General features: G+C 55.8%; 1 protein-coding gene across 1 annotated transcript in view; it reads left to right on the forward strand.

The window, feature by feature from the left end:
* The window catches only part of PKD1L1 (polycystin 1 like 1, transient receptor potential channel interacting), a 166311-nt gene that overhangs the window by 136106 nt on the left and 9222 nt on the right, over positions 1 to 20983 (forward strand). The window contains exon 60 of the mRNA XM_032874935.1: positions 3271 to 3455. Within this exon, the coding sequence (XP_032730826.1) occupies positions 3271 to 3455 (185 nt within the window). The remainder of the gene's footprint in view (positions 1 to 3270; positions 3456 to 20983) is intronic.

A 20983-nucleotide genomic window follows, 5' to 3' on the forward strand; every position in this document is an offset into this window, starting at 1 on the left:
TGCACAGCTTTGCCACGTCACGCCTCGGTCATTTGCAAAGCATTGATTCGGTGAGTGAAACGGATCTCCCATATGATGGCCCATTTCATTATCTAACAGCCAAAAAAAAAAAAATCCAATCATGTGTTCCGTGCCCCAAAGTTCTCGTCCACGAGAGGTCCAGAATACTAACCTTTCTCGTGAAAGCTTGAGTTTCATCCTTGGCCTTGAAATACTTCTGGGTGTTTTCCTTGAAGCGGAGGCTTTACCGGGTTCATGTTAGAGAAAACCCCCACTGATCGGCAACCAGCGTCACCCGGTCCGGGAAGCCTTCCCCCATGCAAAGACGGGGCCCCTGGCACCGCAGCCCAGAGCGGGAGCGCGTCCTCAGGGTGCTCTGTGTCCTTCCCTTTGGTCCCACAGTAGCAGAAAGCCTGTTTGCGGGGAGGACCCAAATGTAATTATTAATTTCCACTACGTCATCAGAGATCCACGTTTTGACAGGGGATACGAGGCCGTGAGGAGCCCATGCGCCGCCCGGATCCCCGGGAAGTCACCAGCGCCACCCGCCACCTTGGCTTTCGTGTCTGCAGTGAACACCGAACTCAGCCACAAAGGCAGAGAACATGTTCCCGGGGACTGGGGGTGGTGTGGACTCCGTGGTCCCCTGAGGGGCTCTTGGGGAGCCTCAGGGGGTGTGGCCCACGCTCTGAGAACCACTAATGACAACAGGGCCACTGGTGGACCTCCAGGGGTGGTGGATGAGCCAGAATCCTGCTCCCTATGTCCACCTAGACCTAGACAGGAGGCGAGCGCGCATGTTCCTGGAGCACACACCTGGGGCGTAAGCACCCAGTAATGACAGAGAAATCATGCGGCAGGGATGAATGTCATCGGGACCCCATGCACAAGGCGGGGAGCTGTCTGCAGGGAGGCAACCCCGTGGCGCCCTGTTCTGTGGCCTGGAGGGAGAGGGAGAGGTGACAGGGGACTTTGAAAAATAATTCAGAGGCGGGAAGGGTTTAAGGCGTGCTGGGATTGTAAACTGCCTGCCTGCCTCGTTGCTGTGAATTCCAGACGTCCATGTGTGTCTCTCTAATTGCTCTCTTCCTAAAGCACCCGGCCCGGTCCCTGGCGTAGAACTGACACTCGACGGGCACTGGTTCCGGGCACTGGCTACAAAGTGGGCAAGCAGACGTTTTCCAAACACCTGGAGTCAGACTTTGCACGGGGTCACAAATCAGGGACACAGGATCTCCAGAGCTCAGAAGCACAGGAGGCGACCACCGTCCCTCCGGAGGTCAGAGGGACCACGAGCCTTGGCAAGAGATGGGCTCCAGCCCAAGGCTGCCCTGGGGACAGAAATGTCGCTGCTCCGTGCTGCATCAGACGGGCCAGGGCGTAAAGGACGTCCGTGATTCTAGCTGCGTCCGAGTTCCCTTCAACATGAGAGCCGGGGCTTGAACTGCTCTGCAAGGTAGGAAATCTTCGGTAAGTAAAGTATCTGATGACCTCGGCCCTGGAGCTTGGGTGCCCTGTTCTCTGGGCAGTACACTCAACCCTGCGCAATCCAGAAAGTCCACTCAGTACGTCACCGTGAACGTTTCTGGAGAAAGATCACAGCCAGCTGACCTTTTTTTTGTGCACTGAGAGGTTGTGTATGGTCTCGTCTCGGAACTATTCTCCCAGTCCTGCCTGGGCACCTTGTAGAGTTCCGTGCAGCAAAACCAACGCGTCAGGGTGTGTGTGCATTCGTATGCACGGGCATGTGTGCCAGCGTGAGACTGCATGTGTGTGCGTGTCAGAGTGGGTGTGAGTGTACACAGGTGTGCATTGGTGTGTGCGGTGCATGTGTGCGTGGGCATGTGTACCAGTGTGAGAGTGCATGTGTGAGAGTGTGTGGGTGTGAGTTGTACACGTGTGGATTGGTGTGTGCTGTGCACATGGGCATGCGTGCCAGCATGAGTGTGCATGTGTGTGAGTGGGCGTGACTGCACCAATGTGTTGCTAGTGTGTGCATTTGTGTGTATGTCCATGTGTGCCACTGTGAGGCTGCATATGTGTGTGCGTGTGTGAGTGGATGTGAGTGTGCATGCGTGTGCATCGGTGTGTGTGTGGTGCGTGCACATGTATGTGTGAGCATGTGTTGCCGGCTCCACCTCTGCTCTCTGGCCGGTCCCTCTCCCCCCACGCCCGGGGCTCCCAGTCCCTGTCTACATGGCACCAGCTGCTCTACTTTGCAATCTGACCCCACTCTCTTATCACCCACTAGAACCTCCGTTCACCTCCCGTGGGGCCCAGGGCACCCGGCTGGCGAGCCTGGAGCCCTCTTCCCTCGTCCCTCTGATGTCAACCATTGTCCAGCCCAGAACACCAAAAGGACATCACGTGTCCTCTGTGCCTGACCCCTGGACAGCCCTGTCCCGGGCAGGGGCACATGTCGGGAAGAGCCAACAGCCCCCGGGGATCTCCACAGGCCCCCAGGCCCTGAGTGTGCTTGCAGGCATTGCTTGCTTCCCGCCCTGATGCCCCACGCTGCTCTTGACTCCTGATGTCCCCGAGCAGACCGCCGTCTCCCTGCTGCTGGAGCGCGTGCTAGTGAGGCCGTGGCCTGGTGGGTCCAGATCTGGGCTGCCCCCCGGGCCTGGCACTGAACAGGCCTCAAGACGAGTGTGAGCAGGTGCGTGCCTCTGCCCCTGGGGGGTCCCTCTGAGCCCCCAGTCACTTTCGTCCTTCATCCTTCTGGCCCCACTCCTTGGACCGGGCCCCGAGAACACAGGAGCACACCGTGCAGGGCCACGTGTCATCACGGGTGGGATCCCGGGCCCCCGGAGAGCGTCAGGCTGCCGCAGCAGCAGGACGGGAGCGCACACTGCATTTGGGATGCCGTCCGGCCCCAGTCTCCAGGGCGCCGGATAGGGAAGCTGAACGTCGGCACAGCGGACTCCCGACCCCCACCCGTGTGCGTGGCTCCACGCCACGTCCCTGTTTATGACGTGTATCAATCACCCCAGCTCCTGGTGACGGGAGGGGCGAGCCACCGGTCCCGCCACCCCCACAGACCCGGTGGCTTCTCCTCCACCTGCCTTCCCACCTGCAGAGAAAGCCCCCACCCGCTCCGGCTTCTGCACAATTGTTGAGAAACACCTGCCAGACTCTGGCAATAATTAGCCTTTACTGCTCCTCATTAGGACGAGATTGTCAGTCAGCGCAGATGGGCCCAGGGAGGGGAAAGGACAGGCGGGGAGGCTGCTCCCCGTGGCCTGAATTTCTCGCTACCTGGGGCTGCAGGGTCCTGGGTCCGCCCTCGGGTGACGCCGGGCAGCACAGCTATGGCAACAACCGCTGCTGAGGACGTGGAGGAACTGCCCATTCCTGCTGTGGGGCCGGGAGGCGGGACCCACCGTGGGGCTGACCCTGACCAGCGGGCATCTCTGGCTTTCCTTCTGGACAGAGATCTCTTCAAACCAACCCTGGTGAGGGGCTCAGGTGGTTCATCCTTACCGATAAACCCGGGGTCCTACAGAGCCATGTGCCACCCCCACCCCCTGCCCCATGTGAGGGGACAGCGCCCTCCATGGACCTGTGTCCACCCCGCGGCCCACAGGCTCTCACATCCTCTGTACTTGCAGACTCAGACGCTCCTGGGCCCATTCTGGCAGACTCCAGCCCCCCCGGAGGACCCCTCCTTCAGCTGCTCCCAGGACGTGTCCCGTGCGCCACCACTGGAGAGCCATTTTGAACTGTCATTGCAGCTGGAAACCTCTCCCTTCCCTGCTGGTCCCCCAAGGGCAGGGCCCCATCCGATGGCCCCGAGTGCCCAGGCTCTGGTCCCCAGACGTGCTCAGTAACGTCTGTAAGTGAGACCCTTAACCATCCTGCTGAGAGAGGCGCTAGTTGGGCCCCACTTTTCAGATGGGGAAGCCAAAGGCTGAAGCCGGTGTTCCTCCTGATCACGGTGCGAAGGATTGTCCTCGTCCCGAGGCAACGTCCGCCTGGGAAAAACTCAAAAATTAGTCACGGAAGTCTTAGAAGATGAACTACCCCCCAACCGTGCAATCCCGTCCTCGCCATCGGCAAGGTTGAGGTGGTAACTTCCCAGACATCTGTCGCGGCCCCGCATTTGCATGCCGCTGACAGAAAGTGTCACGACCGGGCTAAGAATAAGACGAACACTGAGAACGAAAGCTGGAAACCAGAAGCGGGAGGCAGGCCGGCCTGGGGTTCCTACAGGTGCACGGCTGCGTCCTGCCTCAGTTTCTCGCTGCGGGACCTGCAGCACCTCTGCCCGGCAGGAGGCCAGGGCAGCAACACTGACCCCCGAGCAACAGAGAAGGCAGAGCTGGGCACCCAGCAGCTGTTTGCAGAGAAACCGCCCCTCCCTCCGCGGTGTGCCGGATTGGGACGACCGGTCACGGGGTGGGGGTGGGGGTGGGGGTTCTGTGGCCCCCGGAGCTCCACAACACGCCCACCGCCTCTGGCTGGGGGACAGCCCCCCTGAGGAGTCGCCTGTCCCCAGCTCCTCCGTTACGGTGAAAAGCGGGCGAGGGTAGGGACCCGGCCCCAACGTGCTCCCTGAGCCGCTCCCCCCACGCTCCTTACCTTGCAAGGTTCCCCCCGCCCCGTTTCCTCACCTGTAAAATCAAGAGGGTCCTTGGGGAGACGGAGTGAGATAACAAGGTGCCGTTTAGGACATTGACTTAGGGATGAGCTCAACAGTACTATTGGCTATGATCGTGGTTTTTTTGGTTTTTTTTTTTTTTTTTTTAGGATTTTATTTGCTTATTTGCCAGGGAGAGACACAGCAACAGAGGGAACACAAGCAGGGGGAGTGGGAGAGGGAGAAGCAGGCTTCTTCCCGCTGAGCAGGGAGCTCCATACGGGGCTCGATCCCAGGACTCCAGGATCATGAGCTGAGCCGAAGTCAGCTGCTTAACTGACTGAGCCCCCCAGGCTCCCCGTGGTCTTTTCTAACAGGGGATTTTTGTTCACGGAGCATCTTGCATGCCCTGGGGACAAAGAGCCAAGACCATCGTCCTCTGCACTGACTCGCGGAACTGACCGGCATGCCTCCCCCAGGCTCTGCGAGCGCCTCGAGGCAGGGACACTGGCTTTACCCATCATCACACCCCAGGCTCTTCGGGGTTGCTGGTATGCTGTAGGCGCTCAACTCTGCATGCTGAAGGAAAAGACAAAAGCTTACCCTCGTTGCGTGAAGGGCTGTGGCTTTACGACTGGGGTTTGGGCTGCTGAGTTGCAGCCTTGCTGTCTGGCCATGCTGGGAGTTCACCTTCCTCCTCTTCCTCTTCCTCGGTGGCTCCTGGAGCCCCGAGCCCGGTGCCCCCTTCCCCGTGCCGGGGGGAAGGCAGCTCCGCTCAGGTGTGCGTGGCCCAAGGGAAAGCAAACCATTCCTGGCCCTTTGTTTCGTTGACTGATGCTCCGACTTGCTCTCATTCGTAAGGAGAAATGGGCCCGTGCCTTGTATACACTTGACAGCTTCTCCTGGCGAGCTTCTGTGCGCCTGCACACCGGGCAGCCAGGCGAAGGTGGAATTCTCTCAGGCAGAAGCAAGCCCTGCAGGGACCATGAGGGCCCATCTCAGATGTGGCATCAGGAAGACACAGGTGTCGGAGATACCCAGAGAGATCTGTCCTCAAAGAGTTTACCCGAGTTTGCAGGAAGGGGTGGAGAACAGGATTCCTCCCAGAGGGACCCCCAGGCAGAGCCAGGAAGCTGAGAAGGCTCTGTGCGCTCTGGGACAGAAGACTGGACGTTACTGGAGTCCCCCTGGGTTGTGGCCCCGGGTTGAGCCCTTTGCATGTTGAAAGTACTCTTCACAGATGATGTGCTGCTTGCTGTTCCAGCCAGCAGGGAGGCTGACCCCGGCTCTAACTAGAAGGTTCGCCAGAATAGTCACCACAACTTGGAACGAGCCTTCGTGCAAGGACAGAGCTGCGGGTCAGGCTGGCAGGATTGGAGCTTGGCCCTGGGGACCTGCTCGCTCACAGTGAAGGTTTGTGTGTGGGGATTCTCATGTGGCTCGGAGGGCCCGGCATGCAGGCGGGCATGGCTGGTGTGGCCGGGGTCCTCGAGGGCCAACGGGACAGGGCTAGGCCTAGGAAGTTCCCCACCTTCGACCAAGCTGGGCCCTGGTTCTAGTGATGGGAACCCAGGGCCTTTGCACATCTGGCAGAGAGTGAGGGCTTCATAAGTGATGGTGGGAGGTCGGGTGTGTGGACAGTGGCTGGGCTGGGTTGGGAGGGGGTCGTGGTCTCCACTTCCTGTTGACCTGGGACCTGCATCTTCATCATCGGGGCACCCTCGGCATCTGGTAAGCAGCCTGGGACGGGCTGTGCAACAGCTAAGGGGGTGAATGAATGCATCGGGGCTAATAAACACCCTGAACCCCTTCGACGTGCAAACAATTTTACTTTACTGTCGAAGCAGTTCCCTTACAGCATTCCCCGAGAAGCAGAGAAAGTGAACGGGCCTTAGGACCAACATATCCGGGGTTAAAATGTCACCTGGACATGGGGGGCTGGGTCCAGTGCGAGCCTCCATCTCCCTGCTCAGCTGCACAGAGACTGGGAAGACGGTGAGGGCCTGTCCTCCGTGAGGGGGACACTGGAGTGTCCCAGGCATTGGTAATCCCATTGGAAAAGGTCATTCCAGTGACACTGTGACCCATGTTGGTGCACGGAGCTGCGGGCTTCACACAGCCGGGGGCAGGCAGGGCAGAAATGCAGTCCCTCCCCGGGGAGCTTCTGCCTCCCGACATGTAACACAGTGAGTTCAGACCACAAGGCCCTGGGGGCTACTCCACCTGGAGTTCATGGCCTTCATAAGCTGGGTGGGATTCGGGGTGTCTCTAGTAGGACGGGGGTGAAGAGGGAAGGGCTCCCCTGAACGTCACCTGGGGGAGCCTGGGCCAGGCCCACCCTCTGTCTTCCCTACCCCTCCGTCCTCAGGGCGCCCCTTTGACTGTCTGATCCCAAGCTAGACCCAAGACGTGTCCCCAGAAGCCACACAGTTCATGGGTCACCAGTAGCTCCCAGCAACCACGTTACAAACAACAGATAAATTTGAGCCTCAGGCAGGAACTTGACACATTCGTGGGATACCCTCATGCTTGCAAATGCCGAGAAGCCCTTGGCACTGCGTCTTGGAGAACCGAGGGATCCTCTGTTAAGCCTCTGTGGGCCGGGGGAGGGGAGGTGAGCCGCTCATCATCTGAGCCCGACAGGAAGGAAAGCCTGTGGTCCAGCTTTGCCTTCCCCTCTGACCCTTACCCGAGCCTCGGTTTCGTCACTGTGGAGGGGGCTCTTGCAGACCTCCCCCTTGGAGGACGCCGTGGGGCCCAGGAGGTACGTGGGGACCCAGCCCCCCAGCTGATGTGTCCCGGGGGGGCTTCCTCTGTCCCCTCGTTCTGGGGCCCTCCGATCCCGATGGTGGTTCATGGCTGTCATGGAAATGGAAGAAGGTAAGTCTGCAAATATACAGGGACACAATCATGACCGCCCCCGGGTCCATGTTCCAGGAGGACAAGGATCTTGGCTCACCTGCTTCTAGCCTTAGCACAGGTTTTTCAGACGTGGAATGTGTTAGATGAATAATCACTTCATTTTCTCCTGCGTGAGGAATCCCCGTCTGCCTCACTAAGAACATATGACATACCGACATGTCATTACTGATGCGACCATTCATAGTTATTTTTTTTTTTTTTTAGGGACAGGAAGGAGGAACAGGAACAGAGGGAGCGGGAGAGAGAATCCCAAGCAGACTCCGCACTGATCACAGAGCCCCACGGGGGGTTCGATCTCACGACCCTGAGACCGTGACCTGAGCCAAAACCAAGAGTCAGACACTCAACCGACCGAGCCCCCTGGGTGCACCAGCCACTCCTATCATGAAACAGTTACTTTCCACTTCGTCAAGATCTTGGGTTTTGTAAGTGGTTTTATAAGAGCTTCCTTGAACATAGATCTCTGTCCATATTATTTTTTATTATTTCTTTTGTGAAGACTTGGTGGAGGCTAATTATTCTGTCGGATTTAAAGCTGTAGATACCTGTTCCCGTGTCATTTTGCAGAAACAGAAGGTCATTTTTCTCTCCCTTGAGGGATGGGGGTCCCATAGCTCAGAGGAGCACCACATTTCTGAAAATCTTTGCTAAAAATATAGGGCAAGAAGATGAAGCTCTGTGGTCCCTTTTAATGAGCCTTTCTTGGAATCCGAGAGAGAAGCCTGTCTCCCTGCCTTTTCCTGCTGGGTTGAATTGTCCACGTTCTGGCTGGTCCACGCCACGGTGTGGCCCACGTGGGTCAGTCCTAGGACCTGCCGCGTGAGTTTTTGGGGTGACCAAAGTTTTTGTGTAAGAACCACGTCCACAGTGAGGTGACTACAAGTCCCGTGGCCTCTTCTGTGCCGCTCGCTTCCTACCCACACTTGGCTCCTTTCTGCGGAGGAAGGCCACGAAGGGAACCCTACTGTTTTTATCCAACTGGCCAACCTACGAAAACTGTACGTCGATTGAATGGCCAGATGATTAGTTTGGGATCCAGCCGTCAGGACTTGGAAACTCTTGGATTTGGGGAGTCTGCTTTTGCACAGATACAGGAACTGCTACCAACTGTCCAGTATTGGTTGGTAGATGGGACGCTGCATGGGCAGCTCTGGGCCTAGGATGTCTTGCTGCGTTCTAGAGCATCCAAAACGCAGACGAGGCTGATTTGCGGGAGAGGACTGGATCAGCTCTGCCCTGGGATGGTAGTCCCAGCAGGAAGGGGGCCAGTCGCGAGATGCCTGCAGAAACAGGGGCAAGAGGTGACAGGGACCTGAGCTCAGACCCAGGCAGAATCAGTGTAGATTTGACCACTGATCAACAGGAAACAGAATCTGGAGGGTCAGAGGATGGTCAGAAGGGAACAGAACTCCTGAGTGGAGATGGGCTTCCCCCTGAAAGGGACATCCAGCTGGGAGGGACCTGAGCTCTAAGGGCTGGAAAGAAAGCATCTGTAACAGAGAAGGGGGTGGGGGGGAGCGAGGAGGAGGGTCCCGGAGCAGGTTCTTGAGAAGAAAAGAAGGGGGAATCCAAAACCCAGGCCCGGGCTTCTAGGTGGAGTGTGAGGGTGAGCCTTCAGGATTCTAGCTGAGAAAACACCAGCTCCCCACACCAGGGAGCCAGGGAGTGTGTGGATGGGGGGGAGGCAGAGTCATGGCATCCCACAGGGGTCCCCATCCCAATCCCTGAAAACTGTGACCCCATGTGGTAGCCCACATGGCAGAGGGGCTCTGGCAGAGGGATTAGGATTTTGAGGTGGGGAGATGACCCTGGATTATCCCATAGGCAGGAGGGTCCTTGTGCACAGAACACTGATTCAGAACCGTCCGGGAGTGGCCACAAGGGGCTGTCGCTGGCTGTGGGGGTGGGGAGAGCCGAGAACTGGTGCACACGGGTGCCTCGAGCACCTGGAAGACCTTCATCTCGGGTCTGGGGAACCCAGCAAACATGTGAAAGGTTTGTGAGTCACACCTGAAAATCCCTGGGGTTGCAGTAAGAAACCCCGTTCTCCCAGCTGTGCCGCAGGGGACAGATGGGTGGCCTGAGGGTTCTGCTGGAAATGCACCCTGCCCCCTGCCCCGGAAACCTGTCTTCAGGCTAGTCTTTCAAGACGGGGTGCCCCGTGGCAGAGAAGGACACAGCGTGATGGGGAAGGAAGGGGTGTCCTTGCTGCTGGGGACACCAAGGTGAGCAGAGTCCTGCCAGGTGGTGCAGAACCTCCTGTCCACTTCTAAGCCCATTTTGCCCTTCGTTCAGCAACATGGGGTGCAGCGTGAGGTGCTGGATTTACAGCCCCCAGCAGAGCTCCCAGGCGTGTCTGTCACCGTCCCCTGCCACATCCCATGCGCCGGGGAATGATGTAAGCTAAGTTTGGAGGAGAAGCCCCCCTGGGCCCACAGGCTCTCAGGGCAGCCCCAGCTCCCGGCCCAAAGCTCAGCCAAGTGCTGTGGGTTTCTGCGCTCTGAGGCAGACAGACCTCACAAGCCGGCTTTGGCTGGGAACCGTACCGTGAGCTGGTGACTGTGTGTGGGTCTGAGCTCGCTGAGATGAGTTCCGGCTCGTCTGCTAGGGAGGGAGGCGTGCGAAAACGTAATTGCACGGGGACCTATGAAGATATTGGGGGAGGGAGAGGAAGGGCAGGGCCAGGCCCTGGGAGAGAGGGACCTGGAGCTGGATCTCAGGGAGTCCCCCCTGGGCGCCCTAATCCTGAAACCCTTCCTATGGGGCCTCAGAAAATCCCAGGGTCAAAGTGTCACCCTCCCTAAAATGAGGTCGGGGTTGTTTGTCATGAGCTCTGTGCCATGTGTGGGCTAATGCTCTCCATAAGTGATAGAACTCGAACAACTAAAATACGTTTTAAAAAATCGGGAGGCAGTGGGAGAACCGTCTTTGCTCTTCCAAGTGCAAGGAAGCGAGACTGGAGAACAGACATGGAATTGAAACCCGCACTTCCCTCGGCGCTGCCGGGACAGTCTCTGGCACGAGGGCCACCCCGGAGTGAGGCTCCCGCCTGGGCGACCCTGATCCCTTCTACCACAAGGCCTCGATGAGTCTATTTTTGGTGGATTTGGGAATCTCGACTGGGGCCCCGTGCCTCCCCGAGCTGATTCTTGAGGCTGGGGGCTGCCCCTTGCCTGCGCTCACAGCCCCTCGCTCAGCCACGGAGGCCACCTGCCACCAGCCCAGAAGGCTGTCCTCCTCCAACCAGGCAAGTGTGAGGACCACGGACATTTCTCCTTCTGAGACACTTAGCACTTAGCCGCCACTGCCCGGAGAGGGACTGGAAGACCCACGACGTTTGATGCAAACGTCCAAGTGAGGTTATTGTCCTTCGGCACCCATGGTCCACTCTGGGAGGCCATGCTCTGCAGGGAGCGCCCGCCCAGGCAGGGGTCACCGCGCTGGCTTCTCAGTGACGTCACTAACGGTGTCAGCGACATGCGGGAGAAATGAGGAAGCGAGCCCCGGGAACTGGACCCGAGGAAAGACTGCGTCTTGACTACACGGGGCCCCGTGGGCGCTGCATGCCAAAGAAGAATGCAGTTCGGAGTGGCGGCCACCGGCTGTGCCCAGAGGTGGTGACCCTGCTCCCCACGCCGCCAGGGACACAGAGCTCCAGGGAAGCTCTCTGTTACCCGAATTCCCAGTGCAGTTATGAAGCTGTTCTCGTATGAGATGCAGGGGAAACAACATAGATGGGTCTTACACGGACACCGTCTGCCTGTGTTGTGAAGAGCAAATTGCTTAGGATGCACGTTTGAAAAGGATACAAATGTATTTTTTAAAGTCTGGGCCAGATGGACTGCTCCTGGGGGTTTCCAGCGGGCAATCTCCCCACCCCCACCCGTGCTCTTGGGGGCCTACACGAATGCCCCCGCCTAGGGGAGTTCCCTGAAAGCTGCCTCCAGGGGACACTCAGGTCTGCCCTGATGGACTGGGCAAAGGGACGGACAGTGCCCAGGATGCACCTGGGGAGGGGAGGCCACAACTGGGGTGGGGGGACTGGGCCAGGGGAGAGATCAGGGAAGGTGCAATGGGGGGTATCACAGGAGGGGAGCAGCAGGCAGGCCGTGGGGTGGGGTAGACTCTAGGGGCAGTGAAACGGGGTGGGGGCTTCCTAGGGCAGCGCACAGGGGAGACACACAGATCCAGAAGTCCCCAGGGCTGATGCTAGCAAGCTAGGTCTCTCCAGCTCCACAGGCCTGGAGTGGAGGCCAGGAGGACCCAGGCGAGCAGGAGGCTCCTGTGGGGTGGGTGCTGGTGTCTGCGGGAGGCACCCAGCATGGGAGAGGGATGCCCTCCTGGGTGCTGTTGCTGCTCAGGTGCACAGGAACAGCCCCTGCTCAGGGTCCCCTCTGGCTGGCGAAGTTTTAAGGGCCTGAGCAAAAGCAGGTGACCAGGACCGGCTTTGTGGCCTCGGGGGTTTTGGAGGATGATAAGGCTGCCAGGTGCTCCCGGCTCCTCCTCCTCCAGGAAGAGGCTGAGCCAGGTGCAGGGGTGGGTGGGGAGGGGCCGTGAACAGCTGGAGAGTCCAGAAGCAGCAGGCCTGGCCCGGCTGCTGACTGTGGCCCTTGCCCTGCTCAGCCTGAGCTTGGTCCCCACCCAAGGGCAGGGGATGGCGATCTCGCATGTGGGAGGCATGTGGGGTTTGAGCACTCGACCTGGGACAGACAGCTGGGTCTCTGGCGGGACCATTCTGGTGATCAGTCCCTCAGGGCCCCTGGGGGATACAGAGGTGAACAATCTTTGTCCTAATGAAGGACATTCCATCTTTTGGGATGTGGTGGGGCACAGGAACCAAGAGGGTCTGAATGCAGCGTCCTAGGTCCCTCCACGGGCCCTCCTTCCACTCACTCACTCACGGCCTCCCCGTGTTTACTGGTTTTTGTTTTTGATTTTATTTATTTATTTGACAGACAGAGATCACAAGTAGGCAGAGAGGCAGGCGGGGGCGGCGGGGGGCGGGGAAGCAGAGCTCTCTGCTGAGCAGAGAGCCCAAGGCCGGGCTCCATCCCAGGACCCTGGGATCATGACCTGAGCCGAAGGCAGAGGCTTTAACCCACTGAGCTCCCGGGCGCCTGCGTGTTTGCTTGTTACTGGGATCAGAGTGCCGTGTCCTGCAAGTGCCTTGCTCTGAGCATGCCTCAACCCAAGCGCATTCCAGTGCCTTCCAAGCCACAGGCCTCCTTCACAGGGACCCCGCTGTGGATTTTCCCGGGCTTCCGTGAGCAGAAATAGTGCTCCCTACTTCCCCAGCAGGCTCTGAGTGCTCCCTGGCACCCACAAAATGCTGTGCACAATCCTCTCAAGAATTTCAGTATCTGCTGTGTATGAAGGCAAGAGGGGCTGTGTAAATCCTGAAACATCCCACCCCCCACTCCCACGCCGTGTCCTCCACGCCTACAGAATTTACAAACAAGCGTATGGCAGATAGTGAAGGGATAGAGCCCTGGCTCCAGCCCTGGACCAGATAGGACTTCTTGCTGTACAGCTGTGGGGCCCTGGGCAAGTTGCTTAACTTCTCTGAGGTGTTTGCTCACCCGTGAAAAGAACATGCGAGCAGGGCACAGTGTGCTTAGAAGTTTAAACAGAGGAGCGCAGTGCCGGAGCGCTGGGTGGCTCAGCCGTTGAAGCATCGATTCTTGGTTTTGGCTCAGGTCAGGATCTCAGGTCATGGGATCGAGCCCCTGCAGCAGGCTCCGTGCCCAGCATGGAGTCTGCTTGGGATTCTCACTCTCTCTCTCTGCCCCTCCCCATGGTTCTCTCTCTCTCAAATAAATAAAATCTTAAAAAATATAAATAGGGACGCCTGGGTGGCTCAGTTGGTTGGGCAGCTGCCTTCGGCTCGGGTCATGATCCCAGCGTCCTGGGATCGAGTCCCACATAGGGCTCCTTGCTCGGCGGGGAGCCTGCTTCTCCCTCTGCCTCTGTCTGCCTGTGCTCGCTCGCTCTCCCTCTGTCGCTGAAAAATAAATAAAATCTTTAAAAAATATATATATATAAATAAACTCAGTGCCTAGTGCCTGTTCACTACCTCCAGCCCCCAACCCCCAAAAGAGCAGGGGAGCCTCTCTCACGATCTCCAAATGGGTGTATCTGAGAGATCCAGGTGAGGGGCCATCTTTCCATTAGACCAGGGAGGGAGTGGAGTGATGGCCCGGCATGAGGCCACCCGGGACCACACCCCCAATCCACCACATTTGAGGGGACCTGCTGTGTGCCTGCATATGGCACCGGGGACATGAAAGTGAAGACGGCTCACGGTCTGGGGGTGCCAGGGGCCAGGACCCAAAGGGATAAACACAATAACAGCTCCCCAGTTCTTGTCTAGTGCTTAGCCCGTGCCAACTGTTGAGTCACTCCCGTATGTCGGCTTCCTTAACTATCACGGAGACCTTACGGGGACCCACAGTTATTAACTGCATTGTTCAGATAAGGAAAGTGAGGCATAGAGATATCCCCAGGGCAATAGCCAGTGAACAGCAGAGTCAGGTATTGCATCATACCCTCGGCCTTAGCCACCCCTGCTAACTCGACCCCACTGCTCGACGGGCAAGACCTCAGGCCTCCGGAAGAGGAGGGGAGAGCTCCACCTGGTCACAAGCAGGTTGGGTGCACGAGGGTGAATGGGATTTTGTGGACAGAGAAGTGTTCCAGAAAGAAGGCGCAGCCAAATCACAGGGGCAGTGGCAAGAAGCTTAAAGGCAAAAGACCAAGAGCGACAGGTCCAGAGAAACATGAAGACAGGTCGGCTTCCCAAGTCCTGCTCACTTCCCCATAGGAAAAGCAAAAAAAAAAAAAAAAAAAAAAAAAAAACACAAAAAACAAAAAACAGTGCACTAAGAAGTCCGTGTTTCCCAGAAGTTTCTCTCTTGCACCGGAGACCCCAATTAAAAATTCTGTTTGCTGTTCTTGAGCCAAACCTCCCAGCTCCCAAGCTCTGTCCAATTTGCAGGAAAGCCGGGGACTTGCCGAGAATCTCCCTTCTCCCTAAACTTATCACAGAGCTCATGGGCTTTAACTGAGACGCACGAATCATGACTAGATTCAGTTTAACGTCTGCGGCTGAGAGCACAGGCATTCAGCAAGTCGTGGAAGCCCAGAGAGGGAAAGCAGCTCCCGTCCAGTCACACAGAAAAGCAGCGGGACACCAGAGTGCAAGGAGCAGACCGCATGGCCTCCCGAGCCGTGGCATGGGCCCGGAGCAGAGGAATAGGGGAAGTGGAAGCATGATTTATTTCAGCCCCTCAGAGGAGTCTAGTTTCAACAGTCAATGGAGATGCTAACAAAGAAAACATCCAGCCCGAGTGGTTCTGACCAAATGCACCTCCAGGTGCCCGTCTTCGAATGCCGGCAGCCGTCCGACCCAGCGGGCATTGTGACGACAATTTTGATGGGGGACTGGAGCTGAACGGTGAGGTCGGTTGTCCCCCTGCAAGGTTACCTTCCTTGCAACCTGGAGCCCAGTGGGAGCCATTCGAAAGCTGAGCGGTCACCTGGCACAGGCTGCCTCTTGGAATGGAGCACGTCAGAAACTCTCAAGAGAGCCCACTGGAGCTCAGGAGGGTTGGCAGGACTCCTGAGATCAAGTGGCCCTTGAAGGCATTTCTCCTCATCCTCATGCACACACCACCCTCATCACGCCAGGTGGCCCAAAGCCAGCTCCCAGGGTCCAGACTCCATCCTGGTGCTGACATGCTTTTCCCATCTCACAGAGCATCATAGCTAAAACAGCCTCTAAACTACCTGTGGGGGAAGCGCAATCCCCATTTTAAGTTTCAGCCCATCACATGCCAGTCAATACAAAGTAGAAACAAAACACAGTTCTAGAATAATGAAGTGAATAAAAAGAAAAAATATGTGAAATACAAAGTCAGATTTTTATATTAAATTTTTATTTTTGAGATAGAGATTACCTTGTTAAAGATCTATTTCCTTGAGAGAGAGAGAGAGCAGACTCCTCCCCAAGGAGGGAGGGGACAGAGGGAGACAGAGAGAGAGAATCTCAAGTAGACTTCCCACTGTGCATGGACCCCGATGCAGGGCTTGATCTCACGACCCTGAGATCATAAACTGAGCCGAAACCAAGAGTCGGACACCCAACTGAGGGACTGAGTCACCCAGGTGCCCCTGGGTGATAATTATAGATTTATGTAGATTTGTGAGACCTAATACAGAGAGAGTTTATGTACCGTCTATGCACATTCCCTAAGGGCACATGTTACAAAACTCCAGTACAACATGTCATCTGGGATTCTGGCATGATTACATGTCGTCAAGACACAGAACATTCCAGCACCACAGAGATGCCTCCTGCACCTTTTATAGTCATACCCACCCAGCTCCCTTCCTCCCTTCCCAAACCCCCGGAGACCACTAATCTGCTCTCCACTTCTAGCATTTTGTCATTTCAAGAACATTATTTGCCAGCCATAGCAATTAGACAAGAAAAAGAAATACTATTCAAATTAGAAAAGGAAGAAATAAAATATTCTGTCTACAGATGACCTGATCTGATATGTAGAAAATCCTAAGGATTCCCCAGCCCCACACAAATACACAAACTGGTAGAACTAATGAGCAAATCCGGCAAAGTTGCAGGATACAAAATCAACATATAAAAATCAGTTGCAGCGCACGTGGGTGGCTCATTCAGTTAAGCGTCTGCCTTTGGCTCAGTCATGATCTTAGCATCCTGGGATTGAGTCCCGCATTAGGCTCCCTACTCAGTGGGGAGTCTGCTTCACCCCCTGCCTGCTGCTCCTCCTGCTTATGCTCTCTCTCTTTCTGACAAATAAATAAATAAAATCTTTTTTTTTAAGATTTTATTTATTTGACAGACAGAGATCACAAGTAGGCAGAGAGGCAGGCAGAGAGAGAGAGGGGAGGAAGCAGGCTCCCCGCGGAGCAGAGAACCCGATGCGGGGCTCGATCCCAGGACCCTGGGATCATGACCTGAGCCGAAGGCAGAGGCCTTAACCCACTGAGCCACCCAGGCGCCCCAAATAAAATCCTTTTTAAAAAGAAAAGAAATTAAAGAAGACACAAATAAATGGAAAGACAGCCTATGTTCATGGAACAGAAGGCTTAATACTGTTAGAATGTCCACATTACCCAAAGTCATCTACATATGCATCACAAAGCCCTATCAAAATCTCAATGACGTTCCGTGCAGACACAGAATAATCAATCCTAAAATTCACACGGAACCTGAACTTTCCCTAAATAGCCAAAACAATCTTGAAAAAAAGAAGAACGATGTTGGAGGACTAACCCTTTCTCATCTCAAAACTTAATACAAAGCTGTAACAATTTAAACAGTATGGCTCTGACATAAGGAAAGATATCCAGACCAGTGGACTAGAATAGAGAGACCAGAAATAAATCCCCTCGCATAAGTAGATATCCTCAAGCAAAGAAATGCAGCTGGAACCTTACCTCGCACCATTTCAGAAACTGTCTCAAGACGGCTCCAGGTTAAGAGCTAGAACTATCGAATGATCAGGAGAACACACAGCGGAAACTTCACGATGTTGGATTCAGCAAAGACTTCTCAGATGTGATGCTAAAGCTGCAGGAAACAAAAAAAAAAAAGAGAGAGACAGTTTGGATTCGATGAAAAGTAAAAAAATTTTGTGCATCGTAATACAATATCCACAGAAGGGAAAAAGCAACCCCCAACCTGTGAGAGGACATTTGCAAGTACGCGCTTGTGTCTCTGACGAGGGACCAATGTGCAGGGTGTAAAAAGAATGCTCCACAAAAGCAACGGACACGATCTGATTGAAAGATGGGCAAAGGACGTGAGAGGACATACAAACGGCCACCAGGACGTGACAAGATGCTCGACACCAGTCGTCAATGCCGAGCCCGAGAACCCTGTGCCTAATGCTCGATCCCAAGGATTTTTTCCTCTTTTCTTCAAAAGAAGTTCTATAGTTTTCCTTGTAAGTCCGTGACCCATTTGGAGCTCTTTCTTGCACTGAGTTTGAGGCTCTGGTCGAGGTTCAGTTTTTCTCTGTGGGGGCTCGAACTGCCCCAGCATCCACTTGTTAAAAAGGTTCCCCTCCATGGACTGGCTTTTGTACTTTTGTTTCGCATCAGCGGGGCAGGTCTGTGGAAACTCTCCCATGTGAGGTGCAGGTGGGGAGGCCTTGGCCATGGTCCAGTCAGCTGGGGTCAGCTGGGGGAAGGGAGGCGCAGGAAGGGCCTCGCAGAGGTGAGGGGGCTAGGCGGCAGGCAGGCTGGCCCACAGATGGTCCTGAAGCTCACGGGCAGAGCTGGGATTGGGGCACTCAGGAGCCTACAGTCATGGGGAGAAGGGTCTGGAGGCAGCAGCACCTGGGACAGGCCAGGCTGCACCTGCAGGGACAGCCCAAACAACCTGTCAGTGTTTCCCCTCTTCTGTCTCTGTCTGGCTGCGAAAGGGGGAAAGGCAGCGGCAGAACCTGGGCCAAGTCCCAAACTCCCCTGGATCCTTAGTTTTCCTCATCTGTGAAATGGGCCTTATAAAAACACCTTCCTCATAGGTGCTTCAAAAATTTTAAAAATATGAATTTTTTATTTTTTATTTTTGTTTTAAAGATTTCATTTATTTATTTCACAGAGATCGCAAGTAGGCAGAGAGTCAGGCAGAGAGAGGAGGAAGCAGGCTCCCCGCTGAGCAGAGAGCCCGATGCGGGGCTCGATCCCAGGTCCCTGGGACCATGACCTGAGCCGAAAGCAGAGGCTTTAACCCACTGAGCCACGCAGGCGCCCCCCAAAAATATGAATTTTTTTAAAAACAGTACACTGTCCTCAGGAAATCTGATGCATTACAAAGAAAATGACCAAGAAGAAGGTAATCTAATGAGTAGCAAGACTTTTGTCGAGGAAGCCGGTGACGAACGGAAATTGTTAACCTCTATACAAACCAACTAACCTGATTTTAAAAAAAATAAAAAAGGGAGCTGAACCATCGCAGTGAAAACTGTTTAAGGGAGCCAGGAATACTCAGTGGGGAGAAGACCGTCTCTCCAGTAAGCGGTGCTGGGGAAACCGTATACACGAACCCCGTCTTAATCCATTCATCTGTGGATGGCCGTCCGGGCTCTTTCCATAGTCTGGCTACTGTGGACATTGCTGCTATGAACATTGGGGTACAGGTGCCCCTTCGGATTCCTATATTTATATCTTTGGGGTAAAAACCCAGTAGTGTAATTGCCGGGTCGTAGGGCAGCCCTATTTTCAACTCTGTTAGGAGCCTCCATCCCATTTTCCCAGAGCGACTGCCCCGGCTCAGAGTCCCCAGCTTTCTGAGGGGCCGTAGGCCCCAGACTTGGACAGACGCCTCCTTCCCTTGCACAAGACACGTCCAGCTTCCTCACTTGCTTTCCACGAACTCCATGCAGCCCTGAACCCTCCTTGCTCAGCTGGTGGGAACTCAGCCTCGCCATCCTGGGGTGCAGCCCACCTCCAGGAGCCTCACAATGTTTTTCAAGCCTCCGTGAGTCACGGACATACGGAAAGGGGAGCCAAAACTCCTGGTGAGTTACTGTGATGTGGACGTACCCGGGCCCCAAAGAGGCCGTCCACGCCGTCCAAAAGTCTGGACCACCCCCGTGGGCCCTCCGAGGGCCCGCCCTGCCCCATCCCACGAATAGCCACTGTCCGGACCACGAGAACGGCCTCCCGGAGCCGCGCTCCACTGACGACTTGTCAGCACCCTGCCTTCCTACTGCCTGGGGATGGAGGGGGAAGCCAGGAGCTCGCAGACTAGCCTGCACCCTGAGGCAGGCTTGACGGGGCTCCCAGCCTTGGGTCCCTGGGGTGGACCCCAGGGCATGGGTGACAGCTATGACCTGTGACCTGTGTTAGCCTCCAAGGGGGGCACGACCGGACAACCCCCTGATTGCCCCAAAGCCGAGGGTGCACCGGGCTCCTCACACCCACACATTCCAGGAAGCCCAGGATCGGCCTGTGGGAACCTCAGCCAACCCACAGTCATCCTGACGGCCTATAATTTCAAGCCTTGCGTCTGCTTGAGGGACCTGTGCTCAGAACGTGGAAACATGGATGTTTTGCAAAGTCGCCATTTAAATCCCGGGTGTTGCAAAGACCGGCGTGGGGCAGGGCATACTGGGTCTGGGGCTTGTTTGGGGCTCATTTACAAATCTTTAAGAGCATTAATAACCATCCTGTGCCTTCATGTTAGTTCTCATCATTTACTTCTAACAGTCAGTAGGTGAAGTGAGAAATCACCCCAGTAGTCAGCGTGCAAGGGACACTGGGGTGACTTCAGGACAGATCCAGTGGGCACAGCGTCTCGTGGCAACGGCCTGAGCCCTCCTCCAAGCACCCTGGGGACTTTAAATATCGTAATATTCTCATTTTTTAACGATCCGTCAAAGCCAGCGATTTCCTTCCAGGAGATGGAGCCGTTCTCTCAAGGTGTCTTGTGAGACCTGGTGATTTAAACACAAATCCGCTGAAATCACGGACTTGTGGACTTGGCATAAGTACGCAGCATGGGTCTAACAGGACGGGAGCCTATGGCTCTCGCTCTCCTGGGCATCTTGAGTGAAGTCAGCCTGGGGCAAACGGACCCCCGTGACCCTCGGCTCCTGTTCTCCTGGGGAGCAGGGCCCCTCGCAGTGAGTCAAGGAGCCGGCAGGCGAGGAGGACACGTGCCTGGGCGAGGAGGGACTCCTGGAGCCCGTGGGGCTGAGGGTGGCCCGACGCTAGGCGTGTGGACTGCTTAGAGCCCCTGGAGGCCTGCGTGTCACAGGGCATGGGTTGGAAATTGAAAAAAAAAAAAAAAAGAAGAAGAAGAAGAAGAAAAAAAGAAAAAAACAAGGAATTAGCTCGTCAGAGAGGAGAACGAGTAGCTTCCCACTAGCAACGCCTGTTTGTTCTTGTTCAGTTTAGCCTGGCCTGGAACCAGATTCGTTTTTAGGTGAAACCACAGTGACAGGCAAACCCAAAGGACCTAGGATTCCCATAGAGCTTTATGGGTTTCTTCTGAAAAAGTGAAATCTCACCAGTGTACTTGGAGAAGTCACGCTACTGACCGTGCTGTGCTACGGCGGAGAAAGCCCACCCTCGGGGACCCTCGGGTGCCCCCGCCTCGGGTCACACACCTGCCACGGCCCTTCCACACCTGCTGCCCTCTCGGGGTCCGACTTTGCCCCCAGAGGACGTCTGATTCCCCGAGGCGACCTGGAACAGGACCCGGTGACAGCGCGTTGGTCCGAGATCCTTCAGGTCACTTGTGGTCTGCTGGACGGATTCCTGCGAATCGGGCTTTCGGTCCAGAATTCGTAGGGGATTACGTGGCAGTTTGTGTTGAAATCACGATATTGTGCCAGAGGAAAGTTGTAAGCCTCTAGACGTGACATCCGGAGGCTGCTGTCCTTGGGGATATTTTGGGGGACTGGGAAGGGCACGCGGGGGCACTCTAGACCC

Source organism: Lontra canadensis, unplaced genomic scaffold (genome assembly GCF_010015895.1).
Source record: "Lontra canadensis isolate GAN:19392208 unplaced genomic scaffold, GSC_riverotter_1.0 scaffold54, whole genome shotgun sequence".
In the NCBI taxonomy this organism is placed as follows: Eukaryota; Metazoa; Chordata; class Mammalia; order Carnivora; family Mustelidae; genus Lontra; species Lontra canadensis.